At 41.0% G+C, this 21,615-nt stretch overlaps 1 protein-coding gene across 1 annotated transcript in view; it reads right to left on the minus strand.

Moving 5' to 3' along the window:
- The window catches only part of IGSF5 (immunoglobulin superfamily, member 5), a 43,038-nt gene that overhangs the window by 9,790 nt on the left and 11,633 nt on the right, over positions 1–21,615 (minus strand). The window contains exon 3 of the mRNA XM_006886769.1: positions 17,561–17,860. Within this exon, the coding sequence (XP_006886831.1) occupies positions 17,561–17,860 (300 nt within the window). The remainder of the gene's footprint in view (positions 1–17,560; positions 17,861–21,615) is intronic.

Below are 21,615 nucleotides of genomic sequence, written 5' to 3' on the forward strand. Positions count from 1 at the left end.
TATACATAGGATCACTATGAGTCACAGGCGACTCAATGACACATGACAACAACATGCTTAACTTGATCATACTTAACAACAACAGTCATTGGGAAATATTAAAACAATATCTTTCCTACAAAGGAAGATGGGGTTTGCATTTAAATTAATGACCATCTAGTACTTTGAGATTAGAATTTAGAGCTGAGAAGCATCTCTTGAATAATCTTTAGTTTCCCTTAAAAATCAGCACTTCAGTTGTTGGTATGATACCCTGCATCAACTTTTAAAGCTCAGAATAAGTTACAGGAATGGTTAGAGGTTATCATTAATGCTCTCATGTCTAAAGTCAGCAACCACTTGGACGCTGACTAATGGGCAAGCCCAACTACAGAATAAGTAACTGACTTATCTAAAAGGACACAGGTGAAAGATAGGAAATCTCTGCCCATGAAATTTACTGCCTCTGAAAACGCTCTGGAGCTTCAGCTATTAGTCAGTTACTGTTTGACCGGCAGATAAAAAGAACATCATCTAAAAGGAAGTCATAAAATGTAGAGAACACTGTGCTTTGACAAACTATATGTTGCTGTTGTTGTTGTTGTTGTTATTGTTGTTGTTGCTATGTGCCATGGAGTTGCCTGCAACTCATAGTGACCCTAAGTACAACAGTCCTAAACCCTGCTCTATTCTGTGCCAATCTCACTGTCTCCAACACACCTACCCTTATTACGCCAGTCACTGAAACAATTCATTTCATCAAGGGTCTTCCTCTCCTGGGCTATCCCTCCACCCTCCCAAGCATGATGTCCCTCTTTAATGGCTGGTCCTTCCTTGCAACATGTCCAAAGTATGTCAGACAAAGTTTCAGAATCTTTACCTCCAAGGAGTAGCCTGGTTTCACCCTATCCAGGAAGAACCTGTTTGTTCTCCTAGGAGTCCATGGTATATTCAACACTCTCCTCCTACACCACAGCCCAAAGGCATCAATTCTCCTTCTATCACCCTTAGTCATTCTCCAGCTCTCTGATGTCTAGCATGTGATTGCAAAGACTATGACCTCTCCAGACTGACATTGTTGCTCTTTAGTACTTTGGAGAGGTCTCTGACAGCAGATATTCCCAATGTAATATGGTTTTAATTTCCTGGTTGACTGGGGAGCCAAGCAGACTAAAGTTGTTAAGAATCTCAATCTCCATGTTTCACGATGCTGCCAATTTATCCAGTGGTAAGAATCTTTGTTTTCTTGATGGTGAGCTTCAATCCATACTGAAGGCTGCAGTCCTTGACCTTCTGCAGCAAGTACTTCAGGTCCTCCTCAGTTTCAGCAAGCAGGGTTGTGTCATCTGTATAAGGCAGATTGTTGATATCTTCCTCCAATCCTGATGCCACATTTTTCCTCAGAGAGCTCAGCCTCCAGGATAATCTGTTCTGCATATAGATTGAAAAGGTATGGAGACAGGACACATCCCTGGCGTACGCCCTTCCCAACTTTGAGCCATGCAGTGCTTCCTTGCTCTGTTCTGACAACTGCCTCCTGGTCCAAGTATAGGTTTTACATAAAGTGTTCTGGGACTCCCATTCTTCTCAGAGTTAGCCACAGTTTGTTGTGATCCACACAGTCAAAAGTCTTTGCATAGTCAATGAAACACAGATAGACATTCTTCTGGTACTCCCTGCTTTCAGCCAAGATCCATCTAACATTAGCTACAATATCCCTAATACCAGGGCCTCTTCTAAATCCAGCCTACACTTCTGGAAGTTCTCTGTTAATGTTCTATTCCAGTCATTTTTGGATAATCTTCAACAGAATCTTGCTTGCATGTGATATAATGATACTGTTCGATAATTTCTGCACTCTATCAAATCACCTTTCTTTGGGATGGAAACAAATGTAGATCTCTTCCAGTGAGTTGTCCAGGTGGTTGTCCTCCAGATTTCTTGGCACAACTTGGTGAGCACATACAGGGCAGCATCTGCTTATTTAAATATGTCAATTGGTATACCAACAATTCCTGGGGCTTTGTTTTTTTTTTTCCAATTCTTCAAAAGCAGCTTGAACTTCTTCATCACTACAGGCTCTTGCTCATAATTGGTTTCATGGAATTCTTCTGTGTCCACAAATTCCTTCACATACAATGATTCTGTATACTCTTTGCATCTTCTTTTAATACTTCCTGGATCATTTAATATCCTTAAGTATTGCAATTCGAGGCTTGAATTTGTTCCTCAGCTTCCTAAGCTTAAGAATTGCTGAGTTAGGTCCCTTTGATGTTCTGACTTCAGCTCTTAGCACATTTCATTATAATAATATTATAAATCTTCTGTTCACCTCCTTAATTTCTTCCCTTTGCTTTAGCTTCTCAGCACTCTTGACATCTATCTTGGTCTTTCGTCCTCTTCTGTTTTTGTAATGACCTTTTGCATTCTTCCTGGATGACATTTTTTATATCCTCCCATAGCTCATCTGGTCTTCGCTCTTTGGTGTTCAAGGCCTCAAACCTGTTCCTGAGATGGTTTTGAAATTTGAGTGAGATATACTCAAGATTTTGGTTCCCATGGATTTGATTTAATTTTCCTTAGCTTCAGCTTGAACTTCCATCTGAGTAGTTGGTGGTCTGTTCCACAATCAGCACCTGGCCGAGTTTTCACAGCTGATATTGAGCTTCTCCAGTGGTTCTTACCACAGATGTAATCAATTTGATTCTTATCATCCAAGCTGATTCATACCATCAGGTGAAATCCATGTATACAGCCTGCATTCATGTTTCTTATAAAATGTATTTGCAATGAATAAATCATTGATTGTGCAAAATCTATCATTCTATCTCCAGCTTCATTTCTGTCACCAACTCCATGTTTTCCAACTAACTATTGATCCTTCTTCCCTGTTGTTCTCTGCCTTTAATACAAAGATGTTCTGCATTACTTGCAATATTTTTTTAAAAAAACTTTCTAAGGCATTATTGGGTTTTTATTATTAGATGCTATCAACTCAAGTATGATGCATAGTAAACCTAAGAACAACAGATATGAACCCTGTCCTATCCTGTGCCATACTCACAATTTCTTACATACTCAAGTCCATTGTAGCAGTCTCTGTACTATTTCATCTAGTGGAAGGTCTTCTTCTCTTCCTCCACCTTTCCACACACGGTGTCCCTCTCCATGGAATAGCCTCTCCTAGTAACACGCCCAGACTATGTGAGATGCAGGTTTGTCATTTTTGCCTTCAAGAAGAATTCGGGCTGTACTTTTTTCAAGACATGTCTGTTTGTCCTTTTGACATCCATGGGATGGATATTCAGTACTTTTCTCCCAAGGCACTAAGGTACATAAAAATAATTTTGATGGTTTATTTTTTTAGCATTTTATACTCATTAACATCTCAAGTCTATAAAATAACTTTCTATTCCTTACATATACGCAAATGTCTAGTCTAGACTTATTTTGTAAGAGACTATATTTTCTTGTTCCCCAAGACCCTGGCATACAGGAGGCACCATGGATTCATGAGTGGATGAGTGGAAGGATGACTGCGTGAAAGGATGGATGGGTGGAATAGTGAACAGATAGATGACTGGATGGATAGAAGGATAGATGGGTGTAGATATGAATTCTCTTGTAACCCTACATGGAGATAATGTGTCAGGCAGTCAACTATACCTGAACCAGGACCAAGACTCATCTTTTTTTCTTATGTTATGTTGTCCAGAGTTGAACTATAGGATTATAGAAAAGCTAAAACTACTTTTCCAGTGCCATACATCTCCAGGCCACCCACCACTTCTTTCTGAGATGGGATGGAGGAGATAGAGACAAGAAATTTTTTTCCCAAAAGAAGCATGAAGAGCAGAAAGAACACAATCATTCCTTCTATGTCACTTGATTCTTAGCCCTAGACTGGAGCTCTCAGGCAAGACAGTCACTTCCCATTGAGAGTAATACTGCTTGTCCCTTTGCACCGTAGAGCAGATCCACTAAGGATCTGCTGGAATGGCACTCCCAGGAGACTCTCATGCAGATGTCACTAACTCAGACTTCAAGGATTCCTGATGTGCAGACAGAACATGACCCAATAAATTCCCCACATCACAGATGCTTCCATATCTCCCTGCTGTAGACGTGATAACAGAAGTATTAAGGCCAGAACTGCATTCCTCACCCAGATCTGAAAAGCGACCCCTTGAGGGGAATCTTTATGACTAAAGGAGCTGAGGGCTTTATTTATGTCCCTGAAACCAGTCAAATCTTCTAACCGCCATTGACTTAGTGACTTACCTTTGGCCTCCCCCTCGCTAATCAGTAACAACTCTTGCCTCTAGGCTGCTCAAATAAGAGAAAGTGCTGAGAACACTTTAAAATATAACTCACTCATTGCTGATTGCTGTGGACTTCCTCAACTCAGTGTGACGAACTCTTTCACAAACTGAGGTTTGCAAGTATTAAAAGTTTTCATAGCCAGAGAGCCAACAGGGGTCAAACATTAAGGCCGGCTTCAGTATTTGATAAGCATTGTATTTTAAAAGTCCTAAGACAACCCACGCAGATACACTCATCCTTGTCTTCCTCCGCTGGAGCAAACAATTGACTTGACATCCTCCTGGTGACTGAAACCTAAAACAACAAGCTTTCCTCCACCCTAATACAGGGATAGACAGCTCTCTTTGGCCTAAGGCAGAATCTGTTTAAAGGAAGGGAGTAGGTAATATAGTAGCCCCATCACGTCTCTTGTCACTTACAACAACCACCAACTTTGGTATAAAGGTGTTACACTCACTTAAAACACCCAGTTCTGACCATAAGAGCAAACAGTATCAGGAACTGGACGCCTTGGCTCTTTTGCTTACTACTTACTGTGACCATATTTCATTGGAAGTTAACTCTTCCACTGAGTTTTACAGCTGGGAGAGAGGTCGGGAGCTCTCCTGCTAACCTAGGAAATTATGTAATTGTTAGGCCTGGGCAAGGAGGCCAGGAGGGAAAACAAGAATGCAGACTTCAGACTGGATGGCCTGGCCTGCTGCTGAAAAGGTGGACAAACGACCTCCCAACCTCGCTGAGCCAACCGTGGACCGTAAATTAAGAAATGGAATGCAACTCCCTTCTTTCTGAAGACACCATTGTAAAAACCCCATCCCAGTCCCCCGGGGGTTGCGAATTCTCTGCGTTGTCCTTTCAGGACAGAGAATTCGCCCTGGAGCTGGGAGCTCCACTTGAATAAAGTTATAAGTTTAAACCTCATCTCTTTCGCTGACTTCTTTCAGGCAAGCCGCTATACAGTATTGATGTGTGTGTCAGCAGAAAACAGGAGTTAATACTGAAGACACGTGGAGGAACTATTCATCTTTTAACAATTTTTTAAAATTAATCGGACAAGGTTATAATCTATTGTTCACAGAATCTACTTGACATCACCTAACAGCAACAACAAACACTGCATATGAGTGCACGCGCATGCACACACACACACACACACACACACACACACACACAACAGCAAATACCACACACACAGCCCAAATCTATTACTTGATGAGTCAATTCTGACATCCACGGACACTATACACACACACACACACACACACACACACACACACACACATTTCCAAGTAAACTTGCTCCACAGAGTTTTATTTGCTGTGGTTGTTAGGGAAAACAAATGATCAGGCCTTGCCTGCATGGGGCTGTTGGGTGGGTTTGAACTTCCAACCTATAAGTAACCCAAGCATAAACCATTTACATCACCCAGGGACTTCCCATGCATTATATAATGGATCTTTTGGTTTAATAGGAAAGTATTTTTCTTGAATGTGTAAACTCAGTAGATTTAATAATAGTCATACAGTGGTACATCAAAAATTGTGACAGTGAACAGAAAACACAGAGCCTTGGGATGACCTGATCTATGGGCCAAAGTGCCCGCTGGATAGATAAGACACTAAGGACAAAGAGATAGATTATTTCAGGACATACACAGAACAGGGAACCTCTGGGTCTTTTGACTCATATTTTTCCATCCTATCATTTTGGAAATCAAACTCCTCAGGAAGATACAACCTGGTCTTATATTACATGAATATATTTTTCTGAGACCAAACGAAGGTGGATGTCAATTTGTTTCTTGGTGGAGTCTGCAGGAGTGCATGACTCAAAGTGAAGAGCAAATTTGCTAGAGGGGAGGAGTGTAACCCACAAACCGTGACTAAGGAAGGTCAGCACTGCTTGCTTTCCTCTCTGTCCCTTCACCAAACTGTACACACACCAGCATTCTGGAATTAACTCTGTGACTTTAAAGTGGGTTTTGATACTGTCCTATTCCCTTTTGTAAAGAAAAAAAAATAGTATTTCCCTCTTGCTCACAAAGGGATGCCAGAAGTTGTAAAGGGTGCATAGAATTTCTTAGAGACAGCTTGTATTGATCCAAACTGGCAACACCAACTTGCCCAAAGCATGCTCCTGTGTAGGCTAGTGAGTCACATGGGATCCCTGGATCAAAGAATAGCAATAATTGATCACACTTCTGTGGTTTAAGCTCTGAGTCAGAGACAGCTTGAAGTGCCCTGGGGGTTTTAACCTATTTACAACATCAACAACCACCTTATAAGTTAGGTGTGAGAAAACTGAGGCACAGAGAGGTAAAGTAACTTGTGCAAAGTTACACAGCTTGTGAGCAGGTGGGCAGGATCTGAATGTAGGCTGTCTGGTGTCCAAATCTGAAGTAGCAGGCACGTCCTTTCATGTTTTTCAATTCTAATGGTCTCATCCTGGCTCCGTTAAAATAATACGGAGAGCCATTTTATAAAATACAATGGCTGCAATCACTCTAGAAAATAGTTCAGTAGTCTCCCAAAAACCTAAACATAAAATTATGTTGTTGTTGTTGTTGTTGTTAGGTCTCCTAATGCACCTTATGAACAAGATATCTAAACCGTGACCTATCCTGAGTCATCCTCACAATCTCTGATATGCTCAAATCCATTGTTACAGATAGAGCTGGTTTTTGTTGAGAATTACCATATGACCCAGCAATTCCACTTCTAACTATGTCTCCAAAGACGTAAAAGCAGAGACTCTAACAAATGTGGATACCTATGTTCATTGCAGCTTTGGTCACAAAAACCCAGGGTGTAGACAGCACAAGTGGCCGCCAACAAATGCCTACATCAACTGTAGTCTATCTTTCCATGGACTAGTGTTTCCCCCATAAAGAGAAATGAAGTCCTGGTGCTACAACATGGATGGAGCTTGGAAAAAATTCTGCTAAGTTAAATAAATGACACAGAAGGATAAATACATGCGCCCACTCACATGAATTAGCTGGAGCAGGCTTGTTCTATCAAAGTAGATTAGAAGCTATTAAGGACTGGAGAAGGGTGGGACAGTTAATGCTTACTGGGTAGATGGTCCCCATTGTGGTGATAAAACAGTTTTGGAGCTAAGGGCAATGGTTGCACAGCGTTGTGAATTTAATCAATGTCACTGAAATGTACACTTAAAATTGACCCCAAAAGTTCCTTAAACATGTACACTTATTAAAATTACAAATTTTGTTGTTATATATCCGAGGTCACCAGCTGCTCCGTGGGAGAAGGATGATCAATCTCCTTTCCAGCGATTAACTGCCTCTGAACACCCACAGGATGGTCAGCTGTGGGTCAGTTCTGACTCTACGGTACATAACAATAACAACAATGTTTTACTATAATAAAAGTTTTAAATATCAATTTCTAGGCTTCACACTGGCCAATTTAATGAGCTTCTACGTTGGCCGCCATGACCTCTGACAGGAAGTCAGAGAAAGCATCTCTGCTCTTTCCTCCCTCCCTCATTTTCCAGCAAAAACAGCATCCCTGAAAGAGGAGGACTTACCCAAAGTCAGTGCCAGAGAAAAAAACACTGAACTCATCACCCCCACCACTTTTCTCTACCACCACCATTTTAATTTATTACTAAATTAAGGTTATAAACAGATTCTAGAAGGTGCTCTCATATCCTAAGGCTACTAGGCCACTGTTTATCATTCCATTTTTAATGCCTTAAAGGGAGCACTCTAGAAATTAAAATAAATTCTTGCGCGTTAAGGAAAATGGGTGGCAGGACTGGTGTCTCTCAGCTCACTGCGAAGGGCGCATACTAGGTGCGGCCTCATTAATTCTCAGTTCTCCGCAAACCTGGCTGTGCCTCTCAAAGCTTCGTCACCAGCTCCTCAGCAGAGCATCCCTGGCTCCGGCCATAATGAGGTCTGCAGCTACTGAAACTTGCATAAAACACACACCATGCAGCCAGCCACCAGCTGCTCTGGATCTTGATGAATAATTTAGAAACAAATTACCCTTTTTCAAATGAGCCCAATAAAGCACGACTCATTGCAAAGCACCTACGGTGCTTTGCTCTCCGGAGCTCTGCCTCTCCAGCTGCCATAATTAAGCCCGCTCACTTTGCGACTCTTTCTCTAAAAAGAATTCAGCAGAATTAAACCCCACCTAGGGAAGTTAAGTGTCCCTTGCCCTTTTCCTACAAAAGACATAATTTGTAGGCACTCTAAACGCCAGAGTTCCTTTTCACCTTGTTAAAGCAGGGTCTTGAACAATTTCATGCCATTTGGTACCAATGCAATTTTTTTTAAATCTTCCCTTTCAAAGCCTGGATTAAGCTTTACCCTATCTAGACACAGGTCTCCCCTGCTATCTGAAAGTAGTGCTCCTTATGAAATGTACTCTTTAGAAAGCTTAAATGGCATACAGCAAAGAAAAAAAAAAATTGCCATTAATTTATATAGAGGAAAGTTTGAGGCATTACCAGACCCCAAATGTAACCAACCAGAGCACAGCATATTAAAAAACCTAAAATGCAGGAGCAATAATTTTGTAAATTACAACCTAACATGGAAGGGATGGGAGAACATAATGCTAAGTGAACTAACTCAGTCTCATAAAGACCAATACTGTATAAGACCATTATTGCAGAACTAGTATGAGGATCCAAGGAGGGGAGGGGGGTGGTTAATCATAGGGTTGCATAATTTGATGGGTAGAGGGAGAGGTAAGTAAAAAGGAAAGGGGAAAGATCCAGTGTGGAAAACAATGCATATGGACTGGGAAACTTATCCAGTACAAAATCATTTAAAAAAAAAAAAAAAGACCCTAAAATGGCGCTAGAATGCAGTGCTCGCAGACACGGTTCACAGCCGCGGAGACATGATCCTGAATGTGGTTTCTGGGAAGAGGCTCTGTGATGCCTCTTCTCAGGATGTGTGCCGCCTCTTTAAGGATATGACGCAAAGAAAACGCCCAAGGCTGCTACTTTTGCTTTCACTTCATTTTTGTAAAAGTAAAAATCTTCAGATTTATTCCACTTAGTAAAAACAGGAACTCATGGAGGACTTGGGTAACAATAAAGTCGTACAAAGCCAACCTTCAAAAAGCAAGTGATACCTGAAGCTTAAATTGCAGCTTTCTAGAAAAATGTCTGAATCCAGACTGTTGTATTGTGCTGTCAAGTCAGAATCAACCCAGAGCTGACCCTTGGGGTTTTTTCTTGAGCCATAAATTGCAAATGAGGAAGTCTGCCCATCCTTCTCCCACAGAGCTGCTGTTAGGATTCTAACTGAATGCCTTTAGTATTGCAGTACAGCTTCTTGCCACTAGGGCACCAGCCTTCTCTGATGCTAGGTCTGCACCAGGGATGTCAGGATGTCAGGCTGGTACAGGAAAGGTGCCAAGTGAGTTTGAGCCATTTTATTGCATTAAGTGGTCTAAACTAAGGAGTATAGGCATTCCCTCAGAGATATTGCAGATTAGATTCCAGATTACTGCCAGAAAGCAAATATTTCAATAAATCGAATTACACGCTTGCTTGTTTGTTAAAGTTATATTTAAGTTACATGGTGAGCTATTACAGGATTCTTGATGGTATAGTGAGTTCTGTAAGGTTACCAACTAAAAGGTCAATGATTGGAATCTACCAGTTATTCAAATCTCCTCTACCACGGAAGGAGCATGGGTAATTGAGGTATAGTCACTGAAACCCAATGGAAAATCACCCTAATTTGGAATGACTTGATGGCAGTTTGTGTTTTGATAGCCTATTGTGTATGCAATAACATTGTTAAAAAATAGATTATTGTGAGAGTTAACAAAATATGGCACAGTGACATCAAGTGAGCTCATAGTATAGGGAAAACGGTACCATTAGACTTATTCAGTGTGTGGTTTCCACAAAGCTTCAAATTAGAAACAACAAACAAAATAAATAAAAACAAAGCAAACAAGCATAGCAGTGTCCATGAAGTTCAATAAAACAAAATACAAAATGAGGTTGAGTTTGAAGTATGCCTGTATCAAAAGTGCACAGAACAAAATTGAAGGGATTCCCACTGGCCAAACCTGGAGCCATCAAAATTAATAACGAAAAGGACTGATTTATAATACATCAAATAAAAATTAGTTCATACCAAAACTGCTAGAAAAGGGGGGAGGAGGAAAAAAAAAGAGATGGAGAAAGAGGGAATAAAAGGAACTGGAATATTCCTGTTTACATAAGAGTGCCAACTAATAAATAAAAAAAAAACAATGATAGAGACAAAATCATTGCTATACCTCCAAAAAACAATTGATTCAGTCTATGCCTTAACAATAGCTGTGAACATTATTAGGTGAAAGACTATTAAGAAAAGGATATACACATCCATTTGTTATTATGTGCCCTCAAGTTGCTTACAACTCATAGCAATCCTATGTACAATCCTATGTACAGCTCTGAACTCTTCTCTATCCGGAGCCAACCTTATTGTCTCTGACGCACTTAGTCCCGACACCCTAGTCACTGAATCAATCTTATCAGGATCTTCCTCTCCTGTACTGGTTTTCTACCCTCCCAAGCGTGATATCCCACTCCAAGAACTGCTCCCTCCTTGCAACATGCCCAAACTACGTCAGACGGAGCTTCAGAATCCTTGCCTCCAAGGAGCTGTTGTTGTTGTTATGTGCCGTCGAGTCATTTCCGACTCATAGCGACCCTATGCACAACAGCCCTAAACCCTGCTCTATCCTGCGCCAACCGCACCGCCTCTGACACACCCATCCCGATTACCCCAGTCACTGAATCAATCCATCTCATAGAGGTCTTCCCCTCCTGCCCTGTCCCTCCACCCTCCCAAGCATGATGTCCCTCTCCAAGGACCCGTCCCTCCTGGCAACATGTCCAAAGTATGTCAGACGAAGCCCCAGACCTTTCCGGGACAAACCTGTTTGTTCTCCTAGCAGTCCATAGTATATTCAATGTTCTTCTCCAACACCACAGCTCAAAGGCATCAATCACATCCATAGATTGCATATTATTTACCAAGGCCTAAAAGTAGATCTTTACTGTGGAGAAATCTGGAGATGCTGCCTTAACCAAATGATGAACCTCAATATTACCAGGGATGGAGTGACTTGGCCTCATGTGAGTACATGACATCACCTATGTCCTCCCACCAATATATGCTGGGAAAATTCCAAACTTAAGGGCATTTTGGAAAAATGATCTATACATTTCAAACTATACTAGGAAGGGGGGAAAATGTGGGATCATCCAAGATTCAAGGAGATTACAAATGACAATCAAATATAAGGAATGATCTTTGCTTAAATATTTGGGAAAATATCTATAAAATATATTCCAAGTCCCACTAGGAAAAATGCATTTTTACTGTGTATTTTTAATAGCATGGTAGAATATTCAATTTCCTGACTGTGAGTTATATTGGATTTATGTAGAATGGTCTTGTTTTTATAATATACTTGCTAAATTATTTAAGGGTTATTGTTGTTGGTAGGTACTGTTAAATTTTAAGAGTAACATGTCCTAATGTCTCAAATTAACTCTCAAATAATTCAGAAGAAAACATAACAAAGAAAGGGAGAAAACTAACATGTTAAAATGTCAGCATTTGGTGCATCAAGATAAAAATATTATTACTTACCATGATTTATGTGTGTCAGAAAATTTTATTCTACAGAGTTTTTAATAATAGCTTTTTTCAGAAGTATATTTCCAAGACTTTCTTCCAATGTGCCTCTTGCTGGACTGGCATTTCCAACCTTTTACTTATCTATTGAGAGCATTAACTGTACCATCAAACGACTCACATGACTCACCATGAGTTAGAATCTATTCTGCAGTATCTGATAGTTAATAACTAAACATATATGAGTATTCACTGTTCTAATCTTGCAACTTTTCTAAAATATTTTAATTATTCAAAATAATAAGTTGGAAAGAGAAAGCTAAGTTTGCACTCCAGATTCATCTTCAGATACAATTTTAGTAAGTTGAATTTGAGAAATTAAGAAACATGTAAAGCTAAAAGAAAAGTTTATGCATAATTTACCACAAAAGCTTTGATAGCCACTGAAACCAAATCTAAACTTCTCTACAGTAGCTGTCCCATGGGCCGTCTCAGGCACAGGTACATAAGTGTCCTTGAGAAATAAGACAAAAGCTGGCCCAAAAAGTAACCAACAAGTAACTCCATTTCTTATCATTTCATAGCAAAGAGCTTTCCATAATCTTACAACTAAGAAAGAAAAGAAGGAGAATAAGTTCTTGACTTTTGCGGGGGAGGGGGGGTAAATTATTGTAAACTGATTCTCTTTGCGATAAATCTCGATTCTGAAGTATCTTTCTATTGTTTCCATAGACCTAAGACCAACTGAGCTAAAAGATTTTAAAAGATTTTACAGAGGGATTTGGCAAACGGACAGTGCCAAGACCCTACTGTTTTTCCTGGACTGCATTTAAAAAAAAAATGGTCAGCTGCCAACATTTTAAAGTCCAGAGAGCTCACCTAAAATCCAGATTTCCAGCTTCTCTTGAAAAACTGGAAGACCTGGTGATACTGCGTCAACATTTCCTTGGCAACAGCCTTTCTACCTGAGGAAAACATGTGGCCTCCAGCTCCCTACAGATTCCTCACTCCATCTTCTGCCTGAAGTGTTTCCTCAGTTGTACACTCACTCCGGTGTAAGCAGGTCTCCTTGAGCATAAGTAGGTCTGAAAAGCGGGCTGGCCAACGTTGAGGAAACAAGCTTGTGTTATATGAGATTATTCCCTACAGTTTAAGGTATACATGTAGATGACATCTCATTCACTGAAACTGAGGAGGACTTGAGGCATTTGCTGCAGAAGGTGAAGGACTGTATGTAGCTTTCAATATGAATTAAAGCTCAACATCAACATCAAGAAAACAAAGATTCTCACTACTGAGACAATTGGTATAATAATGATAGAAAGTAAAGAGATTGAGTTTATTAACAGCTTCTATTTGTTTGGCTCCAAAATCAACATTCTTATTACCAGCAGCTATGAAATGAAAAAACAAATTGCATTGAGAAAAATCTGTTGTCAAGGACCTCTCCATAGTAGTGAAGCGCAATGATGTCAGTCTAGAGACTAAGATGCACCTGATTGAAGCCATGTTCTTCACAACTACTTGCTATGCATCAGAGAACTGGACAATGACTAAGGATGACAGAAGAAGAACCGATGCTTTTGAGATGTGGTGCTAGAAAAGAGTACTGAATATACCAGAGACTGCAAAGAGAACAAACAAGTTTGTCTTGGACAGGGTGAAATCAGGCTGCTCTTTGGAGGCAAGGATTTTGAAGCTCCATCTCACATACTTTGTGCATGTTGCCAGACAAGACCAGTTCTTGTAGAAAGACATCATGCTTGGAGGGAGGAGAGGAAGACCCTGAATGAGATGAATTTACTCAGTGACTGAGGTAATAGGGGTAGGATTGTCAGAGACAATGACATTTGCTCAAGATAGAGTAGGGTTCAGAGCTACTGTGCATAGGGTCACAAGTGACTCTATGGCACGTAACCACAACAACAGCAGCAATGACAACACAACCAGGTTAGATGTTGACTACGTTTTCACAGATTCATCTCTTTTTCTTTGCCTCCCTCCCTTGTTCTTATTGTTGTCCAATTGTAATTCACCCTGTAACAAGACTCAAAGGCTATAAATCTCCAGAGAAGAGATTGTCTTCTTTTCCCCTCACAGCTGTTGGTAGATTCAAACTACCAGAGAGGCGCCACCTTTGGGTTAGCAGCACAACTCTCTACAGACCAGGCCACCAGATTTCCCCACAGATTCGTTGCTACGCTGTTTAAATACCATTTACACTGCACGTCAGTGGTGGGCAGAGTTGACATTTTGGAATATTCTGGATCCAAATTACAAGGACTACATTCATTCATTTGCTAACTCAATGAGCATGAGCAAACTCCAAACTCTGTGTCCCTATCTCCCCATCCTTAAATTATGAGTCCAGGGCTATTGTGAAGGTTACTGTGTCAATACATGAAAAGTCCTTAGTGTCAATTAGTATTGTTGTTGTTTTTGTTAATCCTCACTGTTCATAAATCCCAAATAAATGAATATGAACCAGTACCAAAAATGTACTCGTATTCCCATAATCCACTTTGAGACAACTTGTGGCTAACAGTGCTAAGAAGTTTGAGTCACATGACTCGCACCTTCCCAGCTGGGCAGATCAAGGTGACACTGCCTTCTGGTTTCAGCTCTCCTATCGTAAACACACGTCCTTCTTATGATCTATTCAGTGCTACGTTGTTTTGTATTTTTTTGTGAGTTTTGCCAATGATTTTATTTCTTAAGATGGCTCCAAACATAATTCAAAGTGTTACCTAGTGTTCCTAAGTGCAAGAACACAGTGATGTCCCTTTTGGAGACAAAATGTGTTGGATAAGTTTCCTACAGCGTGAGCTGTAGTGCTATCAGCTGTGAATGCAGTGGGAATTCATCAGTACAGTATATTAAACAAGGTGTCCTTAAACATAAACCCCAAAGAAAGGTTATGCATTGATAGCTTGAGGAAATTGTCCTAGTCAGAGGTAATTGTATAGCATGTAAGATCACTGAGTAATAATCAGCTGTATTTGACTGCTGTAGCTTTATCCAATCCTGTACATGTCTTAAGTAAATATGTACTGAAGTAGAAAAAGGCTTGGATCACTAGAAATGACCTTCCTAGCTTCTAGGTCCAGCTCTTCCCTACCCAGTTGTATGACTCAGGGCATCAAGCTACTTCTTATTTTGAAGGGTGAAGGAGTTAATTCACTCTTGAGACCTCACTCCCAGGCCCCCAGTTGTTGTGAGGTGCCACTGAGTCAAGTATTTTCCATTGCAACTCTATGAGCAGATCAGACCCTGTCCTATCCTATGTTATCCTCACATTTTTAAAAATTTATTATTAATTTCAATGAAAATTTATAGAGACTTTGGGTTTCCATTCTTTCATTGCTGCACTTTTCTCCCCTCCCAACCCTCTCCCCAAGTACACTCCCCTCTTTGAAAAGTAAAAGAAAAAATTCTTTCATTGTTTCACAATCCCTTCCCTGAGGTCCACTCCACTATGCAGCCTTCACTCTGGACTCCTGTCATGAAAAAAAATACCTAATAATTTTCCCTCTTAAACAGTTTTCTCCCTCTTCTGTTTCAATGCAGTATACATTATTGAACCCATCCTTCTCAGTCTCTTCCCAACCCCAAGCTCAGTCATGCTTTACAACAATGGCACCATGCAGTATTTGTCCTAATCGTCACACTTTCTGACACACTCGAGCTCATTGAAGTAGTCACTGTATCAATCCATCTTCCTCTCTGTCGCTGAGCCTCTGCCTTCCCCAAGCACGATGTTTCCTCTGCTGGCAACATGCCTAAAGTATGGGAAATGAAGTTTTATCATCTTTGCCTCTAAGGAGCACTCTGGCTGCATCTTCTCCAAGAAATATTTGTTTGTTCTTTTGGCAACCCAGGGGATGTTCAGTGCACTTCTCCAATATCACAGCTCATAGACAGACATCAATTCTTTTTCTGTCATCCTTTATTCATAGTCTAGCTCTCAGATGATAGCAAGTAATCATAAACACCATAGCCTGAATCACATACACGTCAGTCCTCAAACTGACATCGGTGCTCCTCAATTATTTTGAGATATATCTGTTTCCTAGGTAAAATCAAATGCTGTCCTTTCGGGTAGTAGCCCTGTTTCCTAGGTGATGTAGGAAGATTCAGCTCAGCAGGCTCTACAGGCAATCTGAATAGATATTTTCATTATGTCAAAGCCTCCAATGCAGATCTTTTGGGGACCTAAACTTTAATATTGTAAACTTACATGTTGCAAGGAGGGAAAGGTCCTCGGAGAGGGACATCATGCTTGGAAGGGTGGAGGGACGGCGCAGGAGGGGAAGACCCTCTATGAGGGTAATCGGGATGGGTGTGTCAGAGGCAGTGCGATTGGCACAGGATAGAGCAGGGTTTAGGGCTGTTGTACATAGGGTCGCTATGAGTCGCAAGTGACTCGACGGCACATAACAACAACAACAAACTTTAATACATTGGGAAGAGTAGAGGGTCAACAAAAGAGAGGAAGGCCTTCAAAGAGAAGGATTAATGCAGTAACTGCAACAATGCGCTTGAGCATGGCTGAGCTTGTGAGGTGGACAGGACAAGGCAAGGATTCCTTCTGTTGTTCATAGGGCCACTCCGAGCTGTCATTCATTATACGGCATCGAAAACCAACAACAAATTTTAAACGTGTTCTTCAGAAAAGTCAAAAAGAAAATAAAGTTGGTACTTCCAAATATATTGTGGGAAACCTCCCAGTTCCATAAGAATTGGAAGGAAGCCAAGAATATCTAAGACTCTTCCTCAAATATTAAAAAGACTTGCTCCAAGTTGCCCTACAGGATTGGATGAAATTAGAATAATGGATCAAAAACCTGAGAAAAATATTCTCGTCCAACTGCTTGTCCCTAAACATGATGCTGGTTTATGTTAAATAACTGGCAAGAGTCTTTATGGTTTGTATATGTAAGCAGAATGGAAAGAAATGATTTTTTTTTCATGGTAAAGACTGCTTTATTGGTGACAGTTAGTGCAAGTCAATAGTGATCCCCAAAGAAGAGCTCTTTTGATTAGATTACTGGTCCATAGGGCACGGAATGAAACTGAAGCCAGAGCTGGGATGATAATTTGAAGTCAATCCTGCTTCTTGGGAAACGAAGCCACAGCCATCTGATATATGGCATATACTGTTCCGCCAACTGTAAGAAGCATGGTGGCTCTATACAGGAGGGCATCAGCTATCCCACCCTTTAGATACACTGGAATTCCATTATCCTCCTGAAACAGCTTTTGTTTTTCTCGAACTTTATTTTCAAACTGTCTGCGTGAAGCAGTACTTATGGTCCTCTGGGTAATTTGACGAAGAGCCAGCAGATTCCGCAGCATCTTGGCTGTATTTTTTGCCCACCAACAGCGACAACTGAACAAACTTAACGACGTCAGCCCCACCGGAACTGGAACTAGAAATGATTTTTTAAAAGCAGGCATAATTACAGAGTCATTAAGCTGAAATAGTACAGGTCACTGCCCTTCCTCATCAACCCCTGCCTGAAGTCAACGTCACTGTATGATTTTCCTCTGCCTTATCTCTTAAAGCAGCATGACATGTAAGATACAAGCATGACATAAACGTATAGAAAGCAAGAAGACGTCACTTACCCAGGGGAGGTGCAATCACAGTAAGGTTTACGGTGTCAGACTTGTAAGCATGCAGACCCTTCGCCGTAGCCACACAAGTCAGAGTCCCATTGCCTTGTGGCGTGAGAGAGAGGATGCTCACTGCACTTTGATGGTCCTCAGGCCCCGGGAAGGAGAAATAGCTGGACTGGCTTACAGGAACGTGAACCTGCCAGGTAATATCTGGGAGTGGGATCCAGCCCACCGCGTGACAAGTAACATTACAGGGCTCAGCCTCAGTGACTACAAGGCTGCCAGTGGGAATGTGCAACGTTCCCAGAACTACAGAAGAAAAGAGAGAAACATGCTGAAGAGAGCGGAACCGCTGGGAACAGACACTACTCCCACAGCTAAACTGGTGGGGTGGGGGAAGAAACACTCTGAATAAATGATAACCCCCCTCAGTCCAAGTGTTCTTTCCCCCAGCCCCATCCTTTAAGGTTTACTTCAAATCACATTTCATGAGAGTCACTTCCCAAACTGAAAGAGGCTTTGATGGTAATTGGTAAATCCTAATTCAAGTTGTACTTGTGCCTTTATTTTTATCCAATAACTTTGCTGGGAGCACAGCCAACCTAAAGGCATGCAGTTCAAATCCACCAGCTGCTCCAAGGAGAAAGATGAGCCATTTCCTCCTGAGTGATAAATTGTCTCTAAAAACCCATTGAGAGGGCTGGCTGTGAGTCAGTCCCAACTCACTGGTATACAACAACAACAACTTCCCTAAAGAAGGTGAGGATGTTTAATGAAAGCAAAATATATAATTACCAAGTGAAGAAGTGAGCGATCAGGTTAAGGGGGAACTAATGGAACATGTAAGAGAAAGCAGAGAAACACACCGGGGTGCACAATTACTGTGGAGGAGTTAGTTACAAAAATTTTGGACTGCCCATAGCTGTAACTGATAACTTGAAAGAATCTCTGACATTTGCATGATTTTGTATCTTTAGTGAGTCAGTTCACTGGGTTGTGTAGATCTTCCTAATGTAGACTAGAAAATTCCTCTTGGACTGGTGTGAATGCAAATGAAAAGGACAAGTGGCATCTTAGTTTTGTTTTGTTTTTTACATTTTTATTTTATTACTTGTGTGTGAGTGTACCGTCAAATCAGATGTGACTGGTACAGGAGGAGATAGTCCCTCCTTTCCCGGCAGAGCATCTGGTGGAGGCATCTTAGTATTTTTATGAAAATTTTTGACATTGTGGAACACCCTGGAAGGGTCTGGAGGAAATTCTAGCTAACACTGAACTAACCCAGATTTATGATATTTCTGTGTGTCAGAACAGGACACACATAGTGGTCTCGAGTTTTCAATGATTGATTTTTCAGAAGTAGATTGTCAGGTATTTCTTCTGGAGTGACTTGGTGAGCTCAAACTACTAAGTTTGCAGCTGAGCAAATTAATTGTTGCACCATCCAGGGACTGCATTTGTCTTTAACCTCCTCCCCACCAAGGCCTTCTCCAGCATTAGATGGATCAGAAAAGGTTCATTATTCTAACAATCCAGATTATATTCAACACATTTTGTAAACACATAATACAAAGACACCAATTCTTTTTTTATTCATTGTCTGTCTTTAACTCTGCCAGGTGCACTGAGTGCTCAAAGTGAGTTGACACTTTATAGAAGTCCTTGGCAGCACCAGCTGTTTCCAGCACAAAACATCTTTTGATTTCTTGCCCACTGTTTCCATAGGCATTGGTCATGTGTTCAAGTAAAATTAAATCCTTGCGTTGAACTTAAACCTCTTCACAGTTTATCATGATGCTGTTTATTGGTCCAGTTGCAAGGATTTTGCTTTCTTTTTTTTATTTTTTTATTGTATTATTTTTATGTGTACCATCAAATCAGATCTGACGGGTACAGGAGGAGATAGCCCCCTCCTTCTCCAGCAGAGCATCTGGTGGATTTGAACTGCATACCTCTGGGATTGCAGTGCAGCGTCTTGCCACTAGGCCACCAGAGCTCCCTAGGATTTTGCTTTCTTTATGTTCAAGGGCAATCCATACTGCACTCTTTGATCTACATCAGTAAGTGCTCTGAGTCCTCTTTGCTTTCCAAAAGCAAGGTTGTATCATCTTCATATCTCAGGTGCTTAATGGGTCTTTTTTCCAATCCTGACACTTCATTCTTCTTCAGATAGTCCAGCTTCTATGAATATTTGCTTTGAAAAAGACTGAATAACTATTGCAAAAGGATATAGCCCTGGTGCACACCTTTCCTGTCTTTAAACTGTGCAGTAACCCTTTCTTCTATCCGAATGACTGCCTTTTGTCTATGTTCAGCTTTCACATGACCACAATTAAGTGTCTGGATTCCAATTCTTTTTCAATATCTTCTATAATTTATTATGATCCACCTAGTCAAATATCTTTTTAGAGTCAATAAAACATGTTTTTCTGGAATGCACAACCTTCAACCAAGATTTCAAACAAACACTTCATTCAAAGGTAATGGCATGAATTTTCAAATAGATTTTGAATGGTTCAACTTGGAGTTATGTAAATTCATAATTTTATTTGTTGATACTTTGTGGGAGGAAATAAGCTTTGGGTGATCCATTTTCAAAAGAAATGTTTTATTATTCATAAAAGAGTTTCTTACCCTTTCAAAATTGGGTTTTTCTTGATAAAAATACTACTGTCTCTGTATTCCACTAAGAGACTATCACCTACTGTAAGTTTTTTTTTTCCCTGTGGAGCCTTAAGAGCTCTTTCACTTCCCAGCTACTTGGCCTTCCACCTGCACTAAACGCAAAAGGAAAGCCAAACCACACTCACTGCTGTCATCAAGTGATTCCGGCTCATAAAGTGACTCTTGCTGGTTTCAGAGGATGTAAATCTTTACAGAACAAGACTGCACATCTTTGCCCCACAGATTGGCTGATGTATTCCAACTTCTGACCTTCAGTAAAGCACTATGCAAACAAAGCTCTTTACACTAAAAGTTGTTGTTGTTGTTGTTGTTGTTGTTATGTGCCATCGAGTCGCTTGCGACTCATAGCGACCCTGTGTACAACAGCCCTAAACTCCGCTCTGTCCTGTGCCAATCGCACTGTCTCTGACACTCCCATCCCAATTATCCCAGTCACTGAATCAATCTACCTCATAGAGGACCTTCCTCTCCTGCGCTGTCCCTCCACCCTCCCAAGCATGATATCCCTCTCCAGGGACCGGTCCCACCATACAACATGTCCAAACTATGTTAGACGGAGGCTCAGAATCTTTGCCTCCAAGGAGCCACCCGGTCTAACCCTTTCCAGGACAAATCTGTTTGTTTTCCTAGCAGTCCATGGTATTCTCAATACTCTTCTCCAGCACCACAGCTCAAAGGCATCAATTCTCCTTCTATCCTCCCTGGTCATTGTCTAACTCTCTGATGCATAACAAGTGATTGCGAAGACCATGGCCTGTATCAGACGCACCTTAGTCTCCAGAGAGACACCATTGCTCTTCAGTACTTTGGAGAGGTCGCTAACAGCAGACTTTCCCATGGCAATGCGCCTTTTAATTTCCTGGCTGCTGGTGCCAAGATTATTGACTATGGAGCCAAGCAACCTAAAGCTGTGTACAATCTCAATCTCTTCACCATCCATCCTGATGCTGCCAATTGGTCCAGTGGTGAGAATCTTTGTCTTCTTGACATTGAGCCTCAATCCATATTGTAGGCTGCAGTCCTTGACACTCTGCAGCAGGTGCTTCAGGTCCTCTTCAGTTTCAGCAAGCAGGGTTGTGTCATCCGCATAATGCAGATTGTTGATAAATCGTCCACCAATCTTGACCCCACGTTTCTCCTCATAGAGCCCAGCCTCCCAGATAATCTGTTCTGCATATAGGTTGAAAAGGTATGGAGATAGGATGCATCCCTGGCTTACGCCCTTCCCAATTTTGAACCATGCAGTGTTCCCTTGCTCTGTTCTGACGACTGCCTCCTGGTCCAAGTATAAGTTTCACATTAGAACAATCAAGTGTTCTGGGATTCCCATTCTTCTCAGAGTCAGCCATAGTTTGTTATGATCTACACAGTCAAATGCC

This window comes from Elephantulus edwardii, unplaced genomic scaffold (genome assembly GCF_000299155.1).
Source record: "Elephantulus edwardii isolate Elephantulus edwardi_28Jun2011 unplaced genomic scaffold, EleEdw1.0 scaffold00051, whole genome shotgun sequence".
NCBI lineage: Eukaryota > Metazoa > Chordata > Mammalia > Macroscelidea > Macroscelididae > Elephantulus > Elephantulus edwardii.